We start from the raw sequence: 19989 nt of genomic DNA on the forward strand, positions 1-19989 counted from the left end.
CCAAGTTTGAAAATGTAAACGGTCCCCCTGCGATTCTGCTTTAAGGCAACTTGCCTGATGGGTTTCAAATTTTTTTCGTACAGAAAAAAAAAATACCAGTTTTTTTTTTTTTCATTCTATTCATATGTCTATGTGAGTTACTTAATTTTACTTAATTTTTTAATTCAAAGTCTGAAAATTTTGATTCACTATTACTTTTTTTTTAATCAAAATTTTTTTTCATAATCTCTTATTTGAGTTTTTTTGGTATGGAATATAACTAATCTATTTTTTAGTCAGATTATGTAACTAAACTAGTTTATGTGACTATGTACTTAGATTTTGTATCTAGATATCATTTTATTGCTGTTGCATGAAGCCACATCGCGTTTGTGCAGATTTAGTTAAATGTTGCTAACTAACTAAACTTGCGCCCTCTAGGGGCAAAGATTACGATGCCCGTTTCTGACACGGGTAATCAGGAAAGTGGTTAAACAAGTTTTACTGTGTATTTCAAAGGTGTCGGAGGAGAAACATATAATGATTACATGACTGTTTCGTAGTTTTCATTTTATTATATTTTATACAGAGTGGGCAAAAAGTCCGTAGAAACTTTAAAAATGAATAAAAACCGGAAAAATAACCGAAATAAAAAACGGTTTGCAGGGTTAGCATCGCTAGGTCACGGGAATTTTTTCGGGGGAAAAATAACTCAAAACAGCCATAGGTGGCACTGGTGCGAGCGACTTCGGTGGAAAAATGCAAATGAGACGGTTATAAGAACTTGCGCTCCTAATCCACAACCAGTTCACCGTTGTAAACCGTGTATGTGGACCTGCTGCACTCTGTCGTTGCTGGATTTGTGACTCGCCTGCAATGTGTTATCTCCTGTGGTGGTCTGTCATGTGGAACACATACCGCTGTAGTAAACGATTTGGAGCCATTCTGTTCGTCATTTGCGTATCTTTTCTTTGACTTGTGTACGTCAGCGCCACCTATCAGCTGTTTTGAGTTATTTTTCCCTCGTCTTAAAAAATTCCCGTGACCTAGCGATGCTAACCCTGCAAACCGTTTTTTATTTCGGTTTTTATTCATTTTTAAAGTTTCTACGGACTTTTTGCGCACCCTGTATGTTTAAAAGTGTTTTCAGCGATGGGAACCGTGGAACTAAAATGTTTAAGATCCTCTGCTTCAAAGGGTTGTTCATAAATGGAATATATTACCTCCGGGGGTCGTTTAATACTTGACAGGTTTAAAAAGAAGGACGATCAACATGAGATGAATCGAGAAGCTATCCATATACTTAGATTAAGACAACCGTATCAAATAATCTTTTTTTTATGGGCAATGTATTATAAATCGATTGTATATATATTGATTTTTTTTTCTTTCGTGAAATATGCTTTTATATTGGGTTGCTGTATTTTGGTTATATTTTACATCCTTTTTTTTATGGGAATCTTTTTTTCCGCCACCTCGTTGGGCATTTCGCCTGTTGTGACCTTTGTGTTTGTATTTGTGTAAATAAATAAATTACTATGAAGAATGAAGCAATAAAAATTTTAAGATGGTTTCACTCATAAGGTATAAAAAGATGCGAACAAATGGATCAAACGTGTAACATTCTAAACTTAAAATCGCTTCTCTCTCTCTCACATGTTTTACTGCACAACATTTATTTTATACACTCGAGGGCTAATTAGGCCGGACTACATACAAAGCTGATACAATCTGATATTAAATGCCATAAGACCGTGGTCATGAGCGGCAAAAGATTAGAGCTAATTCCATTTGACTAAATAGATATATTTATCCCAATCAGGATTTCAATCCAGACCTGTTAAATCTAAGATAGCCGCGCTGTAATCATCGGCTACTAAGTGGTGAATTGTGAGCTTCGGCGGTATCAACAGAGTAATTAAGTAACCAATGATTCATCTATTTTTCTTGTACTTCTGAGGATTTCTGTTTGTTTGCTTAGTTTACGATCGACTGTTCGGTGATTCCAAAAGTGGTCTTGATTTAGTTTTTTAGGTATAATGACGTCATCAAAAATGCTCAATTTGAGCGAAGATCTTATGGTTAAAAAAAAAATTGAAGAATTATTTATGATTTGGTTCGACGATAACATAATCAGTTTAGTATCATTAACATAGGACAAAAAAAAACATTTTATCTTCATTTGTAATCTTTGATTATTTTTTCTTTCGGCCTAACGTTGCTTGAAGAATAATGATATTAAAGAAAAAGGTCCATGATTAAGGAAGCAAATAATGATGTCTACGGCGAAGTTTATTACATTCATTTGCGAAAAAAGAGCGTCTTCTCTCAGTTGGGCACCCTTTACTAAATAAGGATGATTTCGTTGCTGAGCCACTCCTTCCATCTGTTGCAACACCATCATTCATCCATCTTTGAATGTTTTAACGAGAGGATAGATTTTATTATTCGTTATACTACTAAATATTGTTGTGGTAGGAAGCTAAGAGGTCAGTAGCGTTGCGGGTATCCCGATTTACCGCTTTTTACTCGCATGAATCTACGTGAGTTCCACCCATGAACTTGATTTAAAAGAAATACAATTCTTTATAGCTTGAAAACCAGCTTTTAAGAGACTTTTATTAAATTGGAAATTGATAAGAGGTAAACAATAAATTAACTACTACGTCTGTTCTGTATCTTGTGTATTTACGGTACAAATCAGAACTTCTTCACTTCCTTTCTTGAGCCGTACACAGACTTGGGCTATCGCTGCACAGGCATTGCTTCAAATGAGATGGTTGTCGGAAAAGTTCTTTTGTGGAACCCACTGCGCAAGTTTCATGGGTAGTATATGTTAAGTTGCGGCCATCTACCAACTGAATCGGGAATTGGCTATGAATGAGTACCATACTATTAGAAACTTTTTTGCCAAAGCTCGACGATAAACACAGATGGTTGAGAACAGATTCTGTCGAAGCGCTTTGTCAATTTCGATTTGTCCCGGTACCAGAGTTCCTGCTGCCCATCGCCATTGTGCCAAATCACGATGAAGTGTTTCACTTGGCGATTGAATGAAAGAGCAAATAACGAATGTCTGTTCACCAGTGTCACCAAACAGAGTCTGTTTATACAAACTTTTTCTTCCATTTGGGTACAAACGTTTGTCTATTGGGTAAAATTGCTACAATTAAAAAACAAGCCAGTGGGGACTGGCTGATATGTGCATAGATGATGAAAAATATTAAATAATTAAATTAAGAACAGTATTCACAAATTTTCATAGTAATAAGTAACCCAAGGAGTTTCAGCACTTGTGGGTGCCGTTATCCAACGGTAAAACTAGAATGTCTTATCAGTCATAATCTTTTAACCTCTACAAAGAAACGTCCGTTGCAATTCCCATGTTGAGTCACCCGTGGCTGTTGTCTCGATTATCGAATTGCTCTGTTTGGATTTTGAAACGACCAAATTTGAATATTCAATCTATGGGTTTTGAAATGGTAAAATGAATTTGCTTTCTATCGTAAATCTTCCGAAAAATTTTAAGCATTTAAAAATAAGGAATCTGAATTGTTCGCAATACTCGACTGGTCTTCGATGGTTATCTTCATAACTGGGGGGGGGGGGGGGGGGGGGGCTTAGGTTAACGTTGAAGAATTTGGTATTTAGCCACCTGTTGTGATTTCTAAACGGTGCTTTAAGAAAAAACAAGCTTAGCTAGCGTGGGTCGTTCAACGACGCCTACTAAAACTCGTATTTGCAACACGAGAGGAAACAAAAAAAAAAACTTGAAGCACTATCATCACTACTTCATGGAACAAGTTTATTCACAACCTTAGGGCGTGTTATTAACCTATGATTTTCCGCAAATTTCAAAAATTTTGTGAAATCTTAGATTTATTTTTGTCGTAAGAATTCTGAATTCATTTGGGAATTCATTCTGAATTAATTCGCTATTCATATTTAGAAACACGTTCCAAAAAGGTTGCAAAAAAAGTTTCGTCTCTTTTTATTCCTTACATTATCAAAAATCATACATCATTTCATAATGTACAGGATATTGTGTATAAAAGCCTCACATTATGCAAATGACAGCAAAACAGATCAGCAAAACTTTTACTGATGATACTGCTTGGATTTTATGTCATCATTAACGTTTCATTTGATGAGTTTGACATGGCATGACAAAAAGAGTATGCTAATCATTCTCATAGTAGGAAAACCGGACTCGATAAGAAGATTGTTGAATTTGTCAAGGATGGTTTAAGACTGGCTTAGGATAGGCTCAGGGTGATTTTCATCCTTTGGAAGCCCACAGCCCTGTTTCATTAATTTTTGTAAGTGGAAGGCCCTGTCATACACACGACTAACATGAAAGGAATGGGAAAAAAAGGAAACAGCGAACCACTCGGGGCGGTCCGGAATAAATGAAGTTAGGGTCACAACTATCCAAATACTGGTTTAGGAGACTGCGAAACAGACTGAAATCTGCAGGAGCAGGGTCCTGTTACCAAAGTGGGAGGATAATTTTGTTCTTGAATCTTGTCAGGTTATTAGGACACTCTAAACGTTTACATCCTGCTGATTCTGCTATGTTGGTAAATGATTGGTTACCTATTTCCCCAGTTTGCATGCACACATCACCGCGATCCTGAAGATAATGGTGAACGGTTCGACGGAACAAAGAGTACTGTTGTCAATTCTTCAACACTATGACGCGGATTATCTCCAAAAGTTGACTCAGAACGTCTATGCCTAGCTTGACAGGCCTGTTAACATGGGCATACCCAGCGAGGGGCAGAAGAGAAATTAAAGGTGTAGTAATTGACACACAGCACAGACGTATCAATCTAGTATCGGTGAGTTGCCAACCCCCTCCCTTTAGTTTAGATCCTGGGTACGCCCTTGCCTATCAATCTACGTATATTTTGCTACGCACTTTTGCTTTTCATTACAAGCTGTATTTCCAAATAATAATTTTAAGAACCATATTCGACATCTGTGGACATAAAAAGTCTCATGACGCAACACTAATGTTTTGTGTCATTACGGTCACTGAATGTAACTGTTTGAACTCGTAAAACAAAATAGTATTGTGCATATTCTTCAGACACTTGCTTCGGACCAATATCACTGCGCGCATAGGTACGTATATGTAGACTATTCTATGAAGTGACCTTAGAGTAGTTAGTTTGTCACATAGTGCATATTTCCCAATCATGCAAAAGCAACGAAATTAATTATGGGATGAACTAATATGCGCATGACGTCTAATATGCGCATAACTAATAACTAATATGCGCATATATTTGGCATGACGTCAAGCATCAAACTTACTTGAAAGGAAATCTCATCTCTAATATATGCGTACGCATCGCTTCTTATCAATCCATACTAATAATAGAATACGTCTAATTTATCAATTTATTCTTGACACGTTCATTCGAAAACCACAACCATTGAAAGTAACCTTCAAAAATCCAAGTCAATTTTTGGTGATTTCAATTTTTTTTTCCGGCCATTGGCACTAGAAGCGACAAATACGAACAAGTTCGATATATATATATATAAATATGATGTACTCTTATTATAAGAGAAGGAAACTATTCATTAAAAGTAATTAATGGTAGTTATCATAATGAGGGGTGAACATACAGAGAAAGAGATATCTACCCACTTGAAAAGTTCGAAATAATCAGTTTCTTGAACATCACGTGGTCAATCGAATGCGTGAGCGGATCTCGTTTATTAATTCGTTTCTGTTTCGCTTTCTTTTTTGCTATAATGTGCGAAAAAGAGAAAAAGTAGTTATAGACGAGGTCAAGTTGGTCAAACTAACGAACAAAACGCCTCTGCAACCGCGTGTCCATATAAGGAACGTCGAAAAGTTTCATCTTCTTTTGCAAGAAAAATTATTAAACGTGTCTTTTTGCCTCTTGACCCAGTTCCTTTGGTGGCTTTCTTGTATACAAGCAGGTGGATTACTTACCGTTTTCTTGTCCTTTTACTTATTTTTTGGTGCTAAAATCAATAAATTAAAAATATTCAGACTAAACAAATTTCATGTATCCTTCACTGAAGATCCATTTCGCAACATGTCTTGATATTTTTTCATTCACAACAAAGCAATATTCAATTGAAATTTCATTTTTTTTTCGTAGTTTTGAATTGAAACGAAAATTTCTGCATTCTTGAATTCCAAAAGAAATATTCATTCTATTTCGTTTCGATCAAAGTCAAAATAGCATTTCGAATCTGGGTGAGGGTTCTTCGTCTTTCAATGTTTTAAATTTCAGAGAAAGAAGGAACTCTGGGTCATTACTTTCGCATCACAAACTTATCAGTTGATGGTAGATGAACTCATAAGATCCGAAATTTATCTTCTTGAAACACAATGCCATGGCAGTTTTCGGCACATATATATAAAAAGGTGACAAAAAAAAAATCAAAAGCAATGAAAGAAACTTTAGGCGAACCCCAGAATGCAAATATTTAAGACGGAGATTAGATAACGTAGTATTTAGTTTCGTGGATATTTGATAGATGGCGCAAAAAACAAAAAGTTCCTGGATTCAATTATTAATGATTGAATCCAGAAACTTTTTGTTCAAACGATGTATTAACGTGATGAAAGCTTTGCCCTGTGGACTGGTTACATGCGGTTGGCAATGATTAAAAAAGTATTATTGAAATTTCTTGAAAACGAACGTGTTTAATTGTGTTTGATTATAACAGTTGTTTCCTTATTTTCAGAATGGTTACTCAACAAACGGACCTTTTTGCATCCAACAGCGTCCCTGGACCCCGACTAAAAGGAGAGGACCCATTGCAGCCGAATTCCAAACACCAGGACCAGCTGATATTCATTTGCCTTCAACTTTTGGTAAGTTGGCAAAATTCTTCATGTAAATGAGATAGGTCTCCAGACCAATCGTGACCCCCGCTCTTTTCCCCCAGGGGATATAAATGAGCTAGATCGGTGGGTGAATCTCAAAGACTACAACATCGTTAATAATGTGTGTGTGTTTTTTTTATTAAGGTCAAACTTTCATACAAATGCGCAAATGCGGTTAAGACATTTCCTAGGATTTAAGTTAGCGAGTATTTTAGATTTTAAGTATCAGATATATATATATAAGGTCGTAACTATCGACCGCCCAATAATTACACACGTGATTCCTTGTGAAAAACTAATGCAGGAAAATGTTTTCCGTTTGATTATCGGACGAATATTAAAGGAGTAATAACGTTTCCAATTTTTGTGACAGTCATTTTTCTAACGGTCAGTTGCGCGCCAAATACCCAACGAAAGTAAATTGTTCTGTCAGCAGCGGGGTGCCACTTCAAAATGAACTGAAATATTCAATCCCGCGCGATAAAAGCCAAGTTTGGCCTTTTTTTTTTCTTTCACTATTGAATCTTTTTTTCTCAATGTAGTGTGATATTATAACCTTGTTATAACGTGTAATGACGTGTTAGCTTCGTCCACTATATTGACAAATTTATCACTCTATTTGAAATTTTTTTTAACCGAATCAACACTTTTTTAATAAAATATGCCAATTTGCTCTCCTTCACTGTGTAATAAACACTTTAGAGGGGAGGTGCATACAGTTCATAATGTTTACTGTGCGATAGTTGTTTTTTTTTTTACCCTGGCTTCTGAATTAAATCTGATGTTGTTAAATAAAACGGCAACATTTTTTGAGTCATTTTAAAATTTCATCGAAACTGTTACGCGTAAAAAGCTCCAATGAAGGATGTAAAAATGGTAGCTTGACAAAAGTGGCATGTGAGAAGATAAAAATAATAACGATTCACAGTCAGAAACTTTTAATCAAACTAATTATTTTATTAATTGACATATTCAATATATATAATTAGTGATTCCTGATTTTTTTTATTCTTTTCTATTGATTATTCATAGTCACATTTCCTATTATTTCATACGCACATTCATAACATAAATGAGATGTCGTTAAAATTTTAAACTGTAAATGTTAGACTTCATCGCGTGACAATTTGCAATTGCGATCGATTTCACTCAATATGCTTATTGTGCTAATCAAACTAACTGTGTTACAGAATTATAATCAAAAGCTATGATGCATGTCATCCGGCTTACATCCACATTTGATCATTTTTGTCACACCACGGTCATTTTCTGCACACGAGGGCTAATTAGACCGGCACCTACAGCTTATTGTCGGTTCCGAACGGGGCACCTTTTTTGTTATACCCACCGAGAGATTGGTGCGCTAACCCCTCGATGTGGAACTTCCTTCATTTGTGATCTGTTTCTGTGTTCATGTCGCCGTTTCTGTTGTACCCCTGTGCCAGGAAAGTCTCTTACAAGGACGAACCGGGTATCGAACTCGCGACACCTCTAAACATCCTTTGGAACTTTAGGCGAGTATCTTATCAACCTGTGCTACCGCTCCCAGCTTACATCCACATGTAAATCTTCTAAAACTTCTGAATTGAAACTGGAAAAAAATCTCATTTCAAAATTATTTGTGATACTTATTCATTTAAGCGGTGTCACTATCCCTGAATTAGATTTTTCAAACATGACTTTAAAAAATATTTCATTCAATTGTGAAAACCAAATTCAAAAAGTTTGTGTCAATCGGATTAATTTGTTTTCAAAATAAAATTAAAAATTAATGAATTATAGTGTAAACCTGAACACAAGAAAAAGCACTTCGAACGCGATTTTCTCAAATTGCAGTTTTTGAGCTCATCCGTAAGATTGAAAAAAAAACTACTGCACCGAGAAAATTCTGAAATTTTATAGAAATATTTATACGACATTTGTCAGTAACTTCGAACTTCAATATCTGAATTCGTTACAATTTTTTGAATTTTAAAAAGTTTGAAAAAAGTTTTTGAATTTTAAAAAGTTTGAAAAAAGTTTTTGAATTTCAAAAATCTTAGAGAGAGAGAATTCAACATTTTTTAAAAAAATACTTCCCATCTGTTAATTTCTATAAAAAAATATCTAAGGTTCATTTTACTATCACGTGGCAAGTAAACATTTCTGCAAAATTTCAGAATTTTTGACGTGGAAATAGTTTTTTTTAATCTCACGGATGAACTCAAAAAAACTGCAATCCTAGAAAGTCGTAATAATTAACAGCCTCGTAAAAAATTTGAAAAGTGCTCACACATGCACAACAAAAGCGGGAAAAAGCTGGTTTGCTTTCTCTATTTTTTAGGGTTATATTATAGTTCAGTTTAAAAAAAAATCTCAAGTTATAACGTTTGGTGTACGTTCGGTGAATTTGGCAGGATTTTGAAATGACGTCATCAATTTTTAGAGTTCATTAATTATGGGTCAAATCAAAAACTAAAAACACTTTTTCACTACAGTTTTTCACAAGGAATCACGTATGTAATTATTGGGCGGTCGATATATCACCCTGTATATATCAACTGTATAATATATTAGCTGTCGTCAGCCTATGTGGTGTGTTTCCGTGGGCGCGGCGAAGATACGGGGGGAGGGGCATTGCCCCCGGAGCGTCAAAGGTGGAGTCGACTGATCTAATGCAAATGTGTATATATGAATTGACATCAACATCATCGTGCCCCCTTCAGCAATAATGACGATGCCTCCCCCCCCCCCAGACTTCCAAGTCTATCACCGCCTATGGGTGGTTCGTCCTTGATGTTCCTTTGCCTGCTGTGCTTGTTATAGCATCCTGCAATTTGTAAGATGCTGTGATCACAAAGAGCGTACCTGGAATTTTATTTTTTATCGGGAAAGACCACAGCTGAGACCGTTAATATGATACAACAAGCCTTTAAGGATGGTGCTTCAAGTGAGCTTGAAGTGGCGTTACGGAAATCGCAACATGTAAAATGAAGATCTGCCACGACCTGGACGTCATTTGACGAACAGAAATGAGGATAATATCAAAAATTTCAAAGACAAAGGTCACCAAAATACTATTATCAGGATAAATAAATTAATCATGGATTACCTTAAAACGAATTTTATTAAAATGTTTGGAAATGAGACAGTTGTCCCCGCCAAAAATGTGTGCCTAGCATGTTTATACAGAAGCAAAAGGAGAATTTGCATTGTAAAAATTGGTTCCTTTTCTTTACAATACCCAGTTAGTAATGTTTCTCCGTGTGACAGTTCTTGGCGAAAAACAAGGTAAAATGCTAGTATTCCATCCATTTTTCTTCTCAATCTGAGAATTAGTGTCGAGAGATTTGATGTTTCTTCCTTTTCCTTTTGTCATAATTACATGTATAAGGTTGCGTGTGAGTTGACCTCATGACGTTTAATTGAAGACGATTAAAAGGAAAAAACATGAGCATTCTTGGGAGGAACCAAACTATAGACTACCGACAAGACCTGTGTTTCCTTTTGTAACGCAAATCACTACTCCTACTCCAATTTGAATGACACACAAAAAAACGTCTTTGTCTGTTACAGTTTAGTTTACATTGCGGTTAAACTCTCTTCTGCTTCTTTGAATATCGGTATTATCAGATAATATACCGAATATCCACGAAAATATTTGAATTACCATTCAGATTTACAACTGGATAAAAGGTTTTCTGCACGGCCCAAGTAGTAACATCTATCAAATCAAAAGCTCCTATTAATTATCACTTAATTAAATTTCAAGTTATACTCAATCCTCAGCTTGCGGCCATAACAAGAGAAAAGCCTCACTAATTCTGCTACCATAGCATGAAATAAACTTTGACTCTCATTAATGATGAGTTTCGGACACTAAGCATCTATGTCTGCAAATTCGAGACGCTTGCGTTCGACTGGCAACAGTATGAAATGCCTTTCACGGATTACGAGGGATTAGAACTAACCGGATAGCGTTCCTCATTAACGATGTATAAATTCAACATGGAACTATCTTGGCTTAATGCTACAACGAAACTTCGCTGTAGTAGTATCCCTCTATTCTCTCGTTCGTTGCAGCGTTTTCTGGATTTGATAAATAACTACGATCGTTTTATGCGCGTGAGATCCGATTCAGATCGAGATCCACATCGTTAGAACTATTTCTGAACGAAATACCAACGGGTCCAATCACAACGTGAGTCCAGTGTTGTGTCTGTTGCTAGAAAACGTGTTTTGTGCATGCATGCATTTGCTGCCATCTGTTTTCTAAATCAGAAGTGAGTAATGGATACAGAATTAAACTTCTCTGGAGTGCCGCCATTTTAAAGAAGTCCTCATCCTTATGGCCATTTTTGCTGGTTTTTCACCTCTATTAAGAGCTTTTTAAGACTTTCAGTTAGTTACCTATGTCAAGGTCCACTTTGAAGGGCCAGTTTCACGAAGAACCTAGGGTGGCCCTCTTGGAGAGATTTTATTGTATATTTCTGTTTTGGAATGTCGTTAGACTATCGATGCTGGGTTTAGGAAGCCAGCTAACATTTGTGCCTCAACGTTTTGAAACCATGAAAGATGACACGGTGCCATAAAAAAACAAGAACTAAGTCCTCGAGACACTTTTTTTTTACTTCCTCTAAACCACCCATAGCTCCTGTCTATCACCCGGTGACACTTTACTACCATCACAGAAATAATAAGCCGCCAATTGCTTCGACAAGATGGATCGAAGCCATAACGAGTAATACTTTTGTAACCCAACGCAATGCGGTCTCGGACCAAATTCTAGGCATCTGTAGCCATCACAGAGAGAATATGGTTCCGAATGACTGCAGACTAAATTTGAATCACAAGATTCATTGAAAGACTGGTTACAAGAACCCCGGTCTCTCGCCTGCCGGACGAGTGCTCTACCATCTAAGCTATGGAAGCAGATAGAATATTTCAACCTTGGAGCGTATATATATGTTGAAAAGCTCCGTACATGGACGGCGGCAGCAATCAACTAATAGCTCGTGAATGACCTAAGCCACCAAATGGCCATATGCATATAGAAATGTCCTCTTTACTTGTTAAATGAATTTTCTTCCTTGTATAATCTTCACAACTCCACAAATAACCAGTCTTTCAATGAATCTTGTACTAACAAGTGGAGAGGACATTTCTATATGTAAATTTCAATCATTTAAATATTAGACAAGCAATTTTTTCAAATGTCAAACAGCAAGGATGTGGAAATAAGCTACGAACTACACTTAAAATTCATTTTCTGGTATCTAAAAATAGTTTTATGCCACCTATAAGTGTGAGATGGCACTCAAAGTAAGTAAATATTTGCGCATTTCTTACATGTAATGTATTATGTTCTATGTTTGCGCAAATTCGGTGTATGAGTATGGTTTGAAGACTTGGTGAAACATTTCCCAAGAAGGACAGTGTAGAACAATAAAAGAAAACCAAATAAAAAAAAAGAATTAGAATTGATACCGTATGGAGGAGTTAGATAACTCAGTGACTCAACCGTCATTCGACCCACAACATTATTCACCAGAGGTTTTTTCTATGTGCGTTCGTGAGCTTCTTGACATCTTGTGCCACCCACGAATAGATGTGAAACTCGCTCGAGAATCCGTTCACCTACGCGTGATTTGGTTCAAAGAGACACGCCTTTCGGTACCCGGTCGTTTGTCATATACCTTGAAACCCACTCGTTTTCTTTTCTTTTGGGGCTAAAGAAGTCTCGCGTGTGCAAGGTCAAACTGGTAACAACAGGTCATCAGCTGTTTCAGGGCAGGAAAAGCCCTAATAAAATAACTAGTGTAGACAGTTATTTGATGAGAAAGAGAATGACTTACTTGCCTGGTGGGTTGGAATGGGTGTTGAAATTTATATGGCTGACATGATGCGATACTGTCGGGAAAAACACAGGCGTGCATCGAAATTTCATATGATGTGAAAGGAAAAAAAGATCATTTAAAAGAGAGAATTTTTCATGTGACACCATGAAGGGTGCTGATAGTGAGCACAAACATATAAAAAAATTTGATGTTACTTTTATTTTTTCTATGGAAGTTGACTTGATGCTTTTCAGGGCAAACTGGAAGCTCTCTCTATTGCAGGTATCTTCAACCTGCTGCTCTTTGAAGCATCCAAGACTGCCTGATGCTTATGTCTGGTTTCGCCTTCACGAGTTATTTATGGACTTCATGATGGCACCCCCCCCCCCCTTCCATCCATAAAATGATTAGCATCGTGTTTATTTGAGTTGTGCTACGTGTTAACTTTCTAACATATGGGCGCTTGTCTGCTGCTGATGGCATGGACAGTACTTGCGACTCGAAAAATGTTAAAAAGCCCTGCTCTATCGTAATTGTTTTTAAACTGCATTAAATAATAATTTTGACAATACTATATTTATCATTTATACATTGTAAAGACAATGACATTCCAGCCGAGTCTCTTATACTTGAAATTACCAAGTCTAGTTTACATTGAAAAATTATTTATGGAGAAATCGTCAATATAGAGTAAAGTATAACGAAAATTTCAGCTTTAAAAATGCCATTATACACAGGATGTTTAAAAAAAAGATCAAACTTCAACGGGAGTGTAGAACACGCCAAAACAATCATTTGTCATAGACTCCATGATCGAAAATAAAACTTTAAGGCAATTCAAAGCTCATGAATTGGGAGAGGTGGTTCCTCATCTTTCTAATCCCCCTCCTCCTCGATCATCCGATCTCTGTTATATCTTAATTTATTTTTGCTAGAGAAGCTCAACAGCCTCTTTGTCTGAGTATTCCCGAAATTTCGGATCGAATCTGTGAAGGTGTTCCGTGAACAAGATAACCAAATAGCTGGATGGAGTTAACAGTGTGTCAAAAACATCAGACCGATGATAATGGAAAATTTAAAAAAAAATTACATCCAGCAGGGGTTTGAAAGCGGTAGAGATGATAATGAAAACCTTTAAAACCTCTTTTTTAAAGTTGAATAGTCAAATATATTGTCGAATTTTATAAAATTATGTTACCTGATAACTCTTAGGAAACTTTTTTCTATATACAGGGCCAAAACAGAAGGACAGTACTAGATCCAAGTCACCCGCTTTCACGTTTGCCGGCAAGTGAGTAATAGTTATAACCAGTTTGTCTTGCACAAAAAAATTCACCAATTCGTACCATGAACTAGTAATCACACATTCTGGTTTCACCCTTCTTAATAGTTGTTCTTAATACTTATATGTTTTAGGCACGAAGAGAAATTAAAATTCCTAACTCCAGGTCCAGGGAGCTATGAAGTATCTGGAGTAAGACGTACAGGTAAAGAAACTGCACCAGCTCCAACAATATCTGGACGCCCAAAGGAACCCGAACCTTACAAAACTCCAGCGCCTGGTGATTACACGCCCGAAAAATGTGAAAAGACTGTACTAAATGCATCCCCTGCTTACACGTTCGGGTCAAAATCCAAAGATCCAAAACCTGACGATATACCAGGTAAATAAATCTGTTGTTATCTAGTAAATGGTAAGCAATGACTGTCAACAGCTGTGGGGTGGATCCATAAATTATTTTTGCCTTTAGTTAATCTCCGTCTAGCACCTGCATATGCTTCATGGGTTTTCCCAGGCCTTGTCACATCAAAAAAGAATTGATTTTCAAACTAAGGAAATAGAAAACTAGAGTGAATATACAGGGCACATAGGTAACAGGGCTTATAGCATTTTACTAACGAACCGTTGATCTCAGAGGCATACTTCCAATTAGAAAAAGATTCTAAATAACGTGTAGTACTCAGATATGCCAATGTTGCAAGGGGTTGTACAGTTATTGAAATAAAAAAGAATTAGCTTTTCATAGCGTCCTCGTGTGACCATAAGCACAGTTAGAAAGTTGTTGCCCTGTCTCTGCTGTGATGCCAACAAAAAAAATTCCACTTTTCTAAGTGCAATATTCACTGAGATATTTGAATTCGAAAACGGATGAAAGTTGGGAAAAAAAACAGCTCTAAATGTGGGAAAAAGGTTCTTCCATATTTAACGCTGTTTTTTTCCCCGACTTTCCTACGTCTTTTGAGTTCGAATATCTCAGTAAATTTTGCACTAGTAGTTTTTTTAGTTGGAATCAGCAGAGACAGGGCATAAACTTTTTAATTGAGTTTATGGTCACACGGGGACGGTATGAAAAGCTAATTTTTTTATTTTAATAACTATACAACCCCTTGCAACATGAATGACATATCCGAGTACTACACGTTACTTTAATACTTTTTCTAATTGGAAGTATGCCTCTAGATTCAACGGTTCGGCAGTAAAATGTCACACGTCCTGTTACCTATGAAATCTGTACATCCTGTTAACATTAAATCTGGTTCGATAGATCTAGGTTTAAATCCCGGCTTGGGCATAAACAACCATTCAAACCAAAACAAACATTCAAACAATCTTAGGGATCGACTTTTGTAAGCGATTCCTATTTGCCTTCGTGTGTGCATAATTGCTACCCCAAAACGAAATCGAAATTAGTCTACAAACTTTTCTAATTCTTCTGTGCATACCAATCAAATGGTTATATAGTAAAATCTAGCCACAACGATATTTCTTCAAAACTTGTTAAGAATCACCTATAGTCTAAATGTTAAACACCTCTCGATACACCGATATCCTTTACTACGATAAATCTCGCTATAACGATAGTTTTGAGGAGTTTTTAAAACCACTCTACAACGATATTTTTTTATATTTCGCTCTAAATGTCCTTCAATATATTTTAAATTCGCCACATATTTTAGTTCTTCCGAGGACGTCTAATAATATCGGTATTTCGCACCACCTAATCCCTAAAAGAGTTGATTTAGTTTTTGGTATCGTTACTTTTTGTGTGATATGCCAGAGTGTATCATGATAAGCTTCTTTACAGGGGCAATATATCCAACTGAATTTTGTTTATCAACCAATCAATTAAAAATTTTTTTATGGTCAATAAATACTCAAAAGCGCATTGGTGGTACCAACAACGCCGATTTAGAAAAAAATGTCAACAGTACCATAAATTTGATGGCACGTGATGATAATGTTGCCTCCCGATATAACGCGATAATCCCTCTACAACGATATTTTTCCTGGTCTACAGAATATCGTTATATCGAGGTTTTATTGTATTTAAAACTATGTTCCTAACTGCATGAGCTGACTTTCTGGCACTTTACTAACCAAGGTTTGGCAGGCTACGTAGCTGCACATTTTGCCCATCGTATGAATGACACGGTCACGTGATTCTCGTCAGATAAATCCTACGACACTGTCTCATTAGGAATTTTCTAATTATGATTCATTGTGTATGACACGAATTCTGGTGCAATAATCGGAACGCGCAAATTGTCTTATTAAAATGTACATTTTGACTTCAATTTGGGACATATCAAGCATGCAATGAAGATGATAATCATCGATATTATTCATCAAATGATAAATTTCTGTGTTCAGCTGAGGTAAATATGTCAAAGCTGTAGAAAAAAAGCAGACTCTGAACCCATAACTCATTCTTAGCTCAAGTTCTTAGCTCTCTCATTCTCAGATTTCACGTTCGTATTCGTGCTGTCCGATTCATTGATACGTCTTCAATCGTTACGTTCGGCAACTTTTCCGAATGGTACCAGCAATTTATTAATCAATACAACGATAGGCCATGTTAGGCCTTGAAACTTGCTTTTGTATATTCAGTGTTTTATTTTGAGCAAATTACTTTTATCTGAAACTTCTTAAAATTGATATTATACATACTATCTGCCATTGGTTTCCCCGTTTTCATTTTCTTATTTTTCCCACTGTTATTTTCTTCGTATTTCATTTCATTCTGAAATTCTGGTGGCCAAAAATCAGCTCCTGACATGTACGAACCAGAAAAAAGTGTAAAAGCTCTTCAGCATTCTATGCCGAGTTACTCATTTGGTCTAAAGCCTAGGTCTCCGAAAATAGAGGAATTTCCAGGTTGGTATAATCATATCACATCATGAAAGTTGAGGTTAGTACCATCTGGATGCATGCTGTGATTCAAATCTTCATGCTTTTAGTTAGTTAATTATTTAACTGAAATCTTTTTTAAGCTCTAGGAGACATGATATAAATTGATATAAATGTATTTTAAAAGGAAAAACTTTTCATCATCAGTGTTGCCAAGGATTTTAATTAATAAAAGATATTTGTTAAAGTTAAGAAAACTTGTGGACAAACCTTTCATTGTGTGGCACCATCTCGGCGAAAATGTTGACGATTGTTTTAAACGAGGCAATAGAACTTGTTGCATATTATTCAAATTATGAACCCTTCCGAGCACTTAAAAAAAGACTAAATAAGCACCAACCTCTCGCGATCGGGATTCAGATCCTACCTTGGGCATTTAAACATTCAAGAAACCTTTAAAGCTCAGCTTTATTCTTTTAACTGCTACGCTTGAGTAGCCTATATTCGAGCTCTACTGTTTAGTGTCATGAGCTCCATAGTACCTAAAGTCGCTATTCTAGTTCATTCAATATAAAAATTATTCAATAATCATGTGTTTCATATTTTCTTTCACTTATTTTCAAAGTACAAAAAACGGATACACGAGAATATGTACCGCCATACTAATTCAGATGAAGTTATTCAATTGAAAATATTTTGTCAAAATGTTTATTGGGTATTTTTTTGTATTTCAACACCATTACAAAAACAGAGGCGGGCTGAACAGATTTCTTACCAACAGGAAAACATTCTGAAGCATCGCAAAAATATTTTCCAGAATTTCCATATCATCTATTACCTCAGATTTTCAATCTTTGCACTACCATGACAAGCGTAACTGTTAAATGAACTTGTGATACAAATATTTATAACTTTTCTCGAACTAACTAACTACAAATGACGCTCTTTATAGGAAATATTTGTCAAGTTACACCAACAAATGAGCCAGTTTAACCCTTAACTTGTCAGTTGCATACTGCTGCTTAGAGAAAAATTATTGTTGCAATAACTTTCTTTCTTCCCTTTCGAACTTTCTACCTCAGTATAAACAACAGATATAAATTTGTGTATTCACACTAATTACGCCAATGCTTATGCTCTAATTAACATCCACGTTTGCGTATAAAATATTAATTCGCTTAAATATTGCATTGGATTTTAGGGAATGAAGTGCTTTCCTTTTAACATATTTATCTGTAATCAAACTCTTCCCTTCATGTCTTTTTAACAGCACCCGGAGCTTACGATCCTGAAAAATGTGAGAAGACAGTTTTAGACCAGGCACCAAGTTTTACTTTTGGTCTGAAGCCAAAGGATCCAAAACCTGAAGATATACCAGGTTGAGAGTTTTTATAATGTCGTATAGAAAAATTAATCGTTTGTTATTTAAGCGAACACACATTACTTATTTCTCATTTTGGCCAAATACCAACTTTGTATATGGTGCTTTTACAAGTTATGTTTGGATGAACGCACTTGCGTACAGGTGACATTTGTTTAGTTGCGTGGTTATATATTGCAACTGTATATAGTAAACAAGTCAAGTTTTAAATTAGCTCTAATTGGTTATTTGTACAAATCTGCGCATGAGTTTTTCCCGTTATAAAACAGTCTTTGTTTCAGTGACAAATGCAAATCTTCACAGCTGGATTCACTGTGACAACACGAAGACCGTTTTAGGAGTTTTTTTTCTCTTTTAGAAATTGATGAAATATATTCTCATTCACTCTTGTTGTTTATTGATGTCACTGGATATTTCTGCAGCAGCTGCTGCAGACGAATTGGAAAAAAATGGCCACCTCACCTTCAAAACCCAAAAATGTCTTCGTGTCTTTGCTTTCGGTAGTTATTGCTCGGACGAAAAATATATCAAGTTTGTGTGTTGCTATTTGCTTGAAGCTAAATACTTTATGCATTTTTCATGACGTGTAAATGTATTTCACCCGTTCAGCTCCAGGAGCTTATGATACAGACAAAGGATCGAAAGCTGTTTTTGATAATTCTCCAAGTTATTCTTTTGGAACCAAACATAAGGAAGCTAAGATAGAAGAAGTACCAGGTTGATTTCCCATATTTTATTCTCACTTGCTGCTATAGTCAAGTTGCACGGCCAAAAACCTTAGCAATAGCGAATTGTAACAATAACAATTGTTTGAAAATGATAGCCTTAGAGCTTAGCCCTGCTTTTTATATTATCGAAATATTTTTTTTCTGCAGTAGAATGCGGCACAGCTGAGTTATTTAAATCTAGTTAAAAAAGCTATGAATTATAGTCTTTTTAACTATTATTTAATTAATGTTTTTTCATGGATATTCATATGATGATTTTCAGTTTCAGACTTCCAAAGGACATCACATAGTAATTACATGCTACATTAATTTTTTTTCTAGTCACTCTCTTTTAGCATTTAAAATACTAAAAATATTTTGCCATAATTTTGTATAACATTTCTATCACTTTAATTCGTATTTATCGAGTTATATGAAAGAGAATTACTCATATATACCAAAAGCTTTAGTATGTGGTACGAAGTAATGCGGTACCGTAACGTGAAATGAAACGCGGTACGAATATCATGTGTTGGCTGATTATTAGAGAGCTTGGAGTACTTATTCCATTTTTTTCTAGCTTTCTAATCACTACTTTTATTTTTATCGATTATTTTATTCTATTTTTTAGCAGAGAACAATTCATTATTCTGAACAGTACAATTTCTTTTGTTATTTTAGCTCCCGGTGCCTATTCTCCAGAGAAAAGTGAAAAAGTTCTGAACATGGCTCCTAGTTATACCTTTGGTGGAAAACCGAAAGATCCAAAACCAGATGATGTTCCTGGTAAGCAAAACCTGTGCGGTAGTTTTAAAGAATTTCGTATATAATAAAATTTTTACTCATTCTTCATTACATTAAAAGTTTTAATACGTTATTTTTCTTTTGTTATTGCATCACAAGTATATAATATATATCATTTTATTTTTTTAACACAGCTCCTAATTCTTACAACATACCTGACTGCATGAGTAAAGATGCACCAAGCTACTCAATCGGCCATAAAGATGGAAATTTATGGGCCACTAACAAGGTAATTTTTAAATTAAATTCAAACTCGATCAGCATTGTTATAAATTTAAAAATGTTTAGTTTGCTTA

The 19989-nt window shown here is 35.6% G+C and overlaps 1 protein-coding gene across 11 annotated transcripts in view; it reads left to right on the plus strand.

Moving 5' to 3' along the window:
* Positions 1-19989, plus strand: part of LOC149072167 (uncharacterized) — a 39748-nt gene that overhangs the window by 14654 nt on the left and 5105 nt on the right. For 2 of the 11 annotated variants that reach the window (XM_089247398.1, XM_089247403.1), the window contains exons 2-9: positions 6715-6844; positions 13906-13963; positions 14089-14336; positions 16721-16828; positions 18072-18179; positions 18792-18899; positions 19571-19675; positions 19828-19922. In XM_089247398.1, coding sequence (XP_089103524.1) covers positions 6715-6844; positions 13906-13963; positions 14089-14336; positions 16721-16828; positions 18072-18179; positions 18792-18899; positions 19571-19675; positions 19828-19922 — 960 coding nt within the window. The remainder of the gene's footprint in view (positions 1-6714; positions 6845-13905; positions 13964-14088; positions 14337-16720; positions 16829-18071; positions 18180-18791; positions 18900-19570; positions 19676-19827; positions 19923-19989) is intronic. The other 9 variants (XM_089247399.1, XM_089247407.1, XM_089247400.1 and 6 more) reach the window with 6 other exon arrangements.

This window comes from Pholcus phalangioides, unplaced genomic scaffold (genome assembly GCF_987345545.1).
Source record: "Pholcus phalangioides strain wild (caught in Gottingen) unplaced genomic scaffold, Ppha-v1.0 ptg000017l_1, whole genome shotgun sequence".
Taxonomy (NCBI): domain Eukaryota; kingdom Metazoa; phylum Arthropoda; class Arachnida; order Araneae; family Pholcidae; genus Pholcus; species Pholcus phalangioides.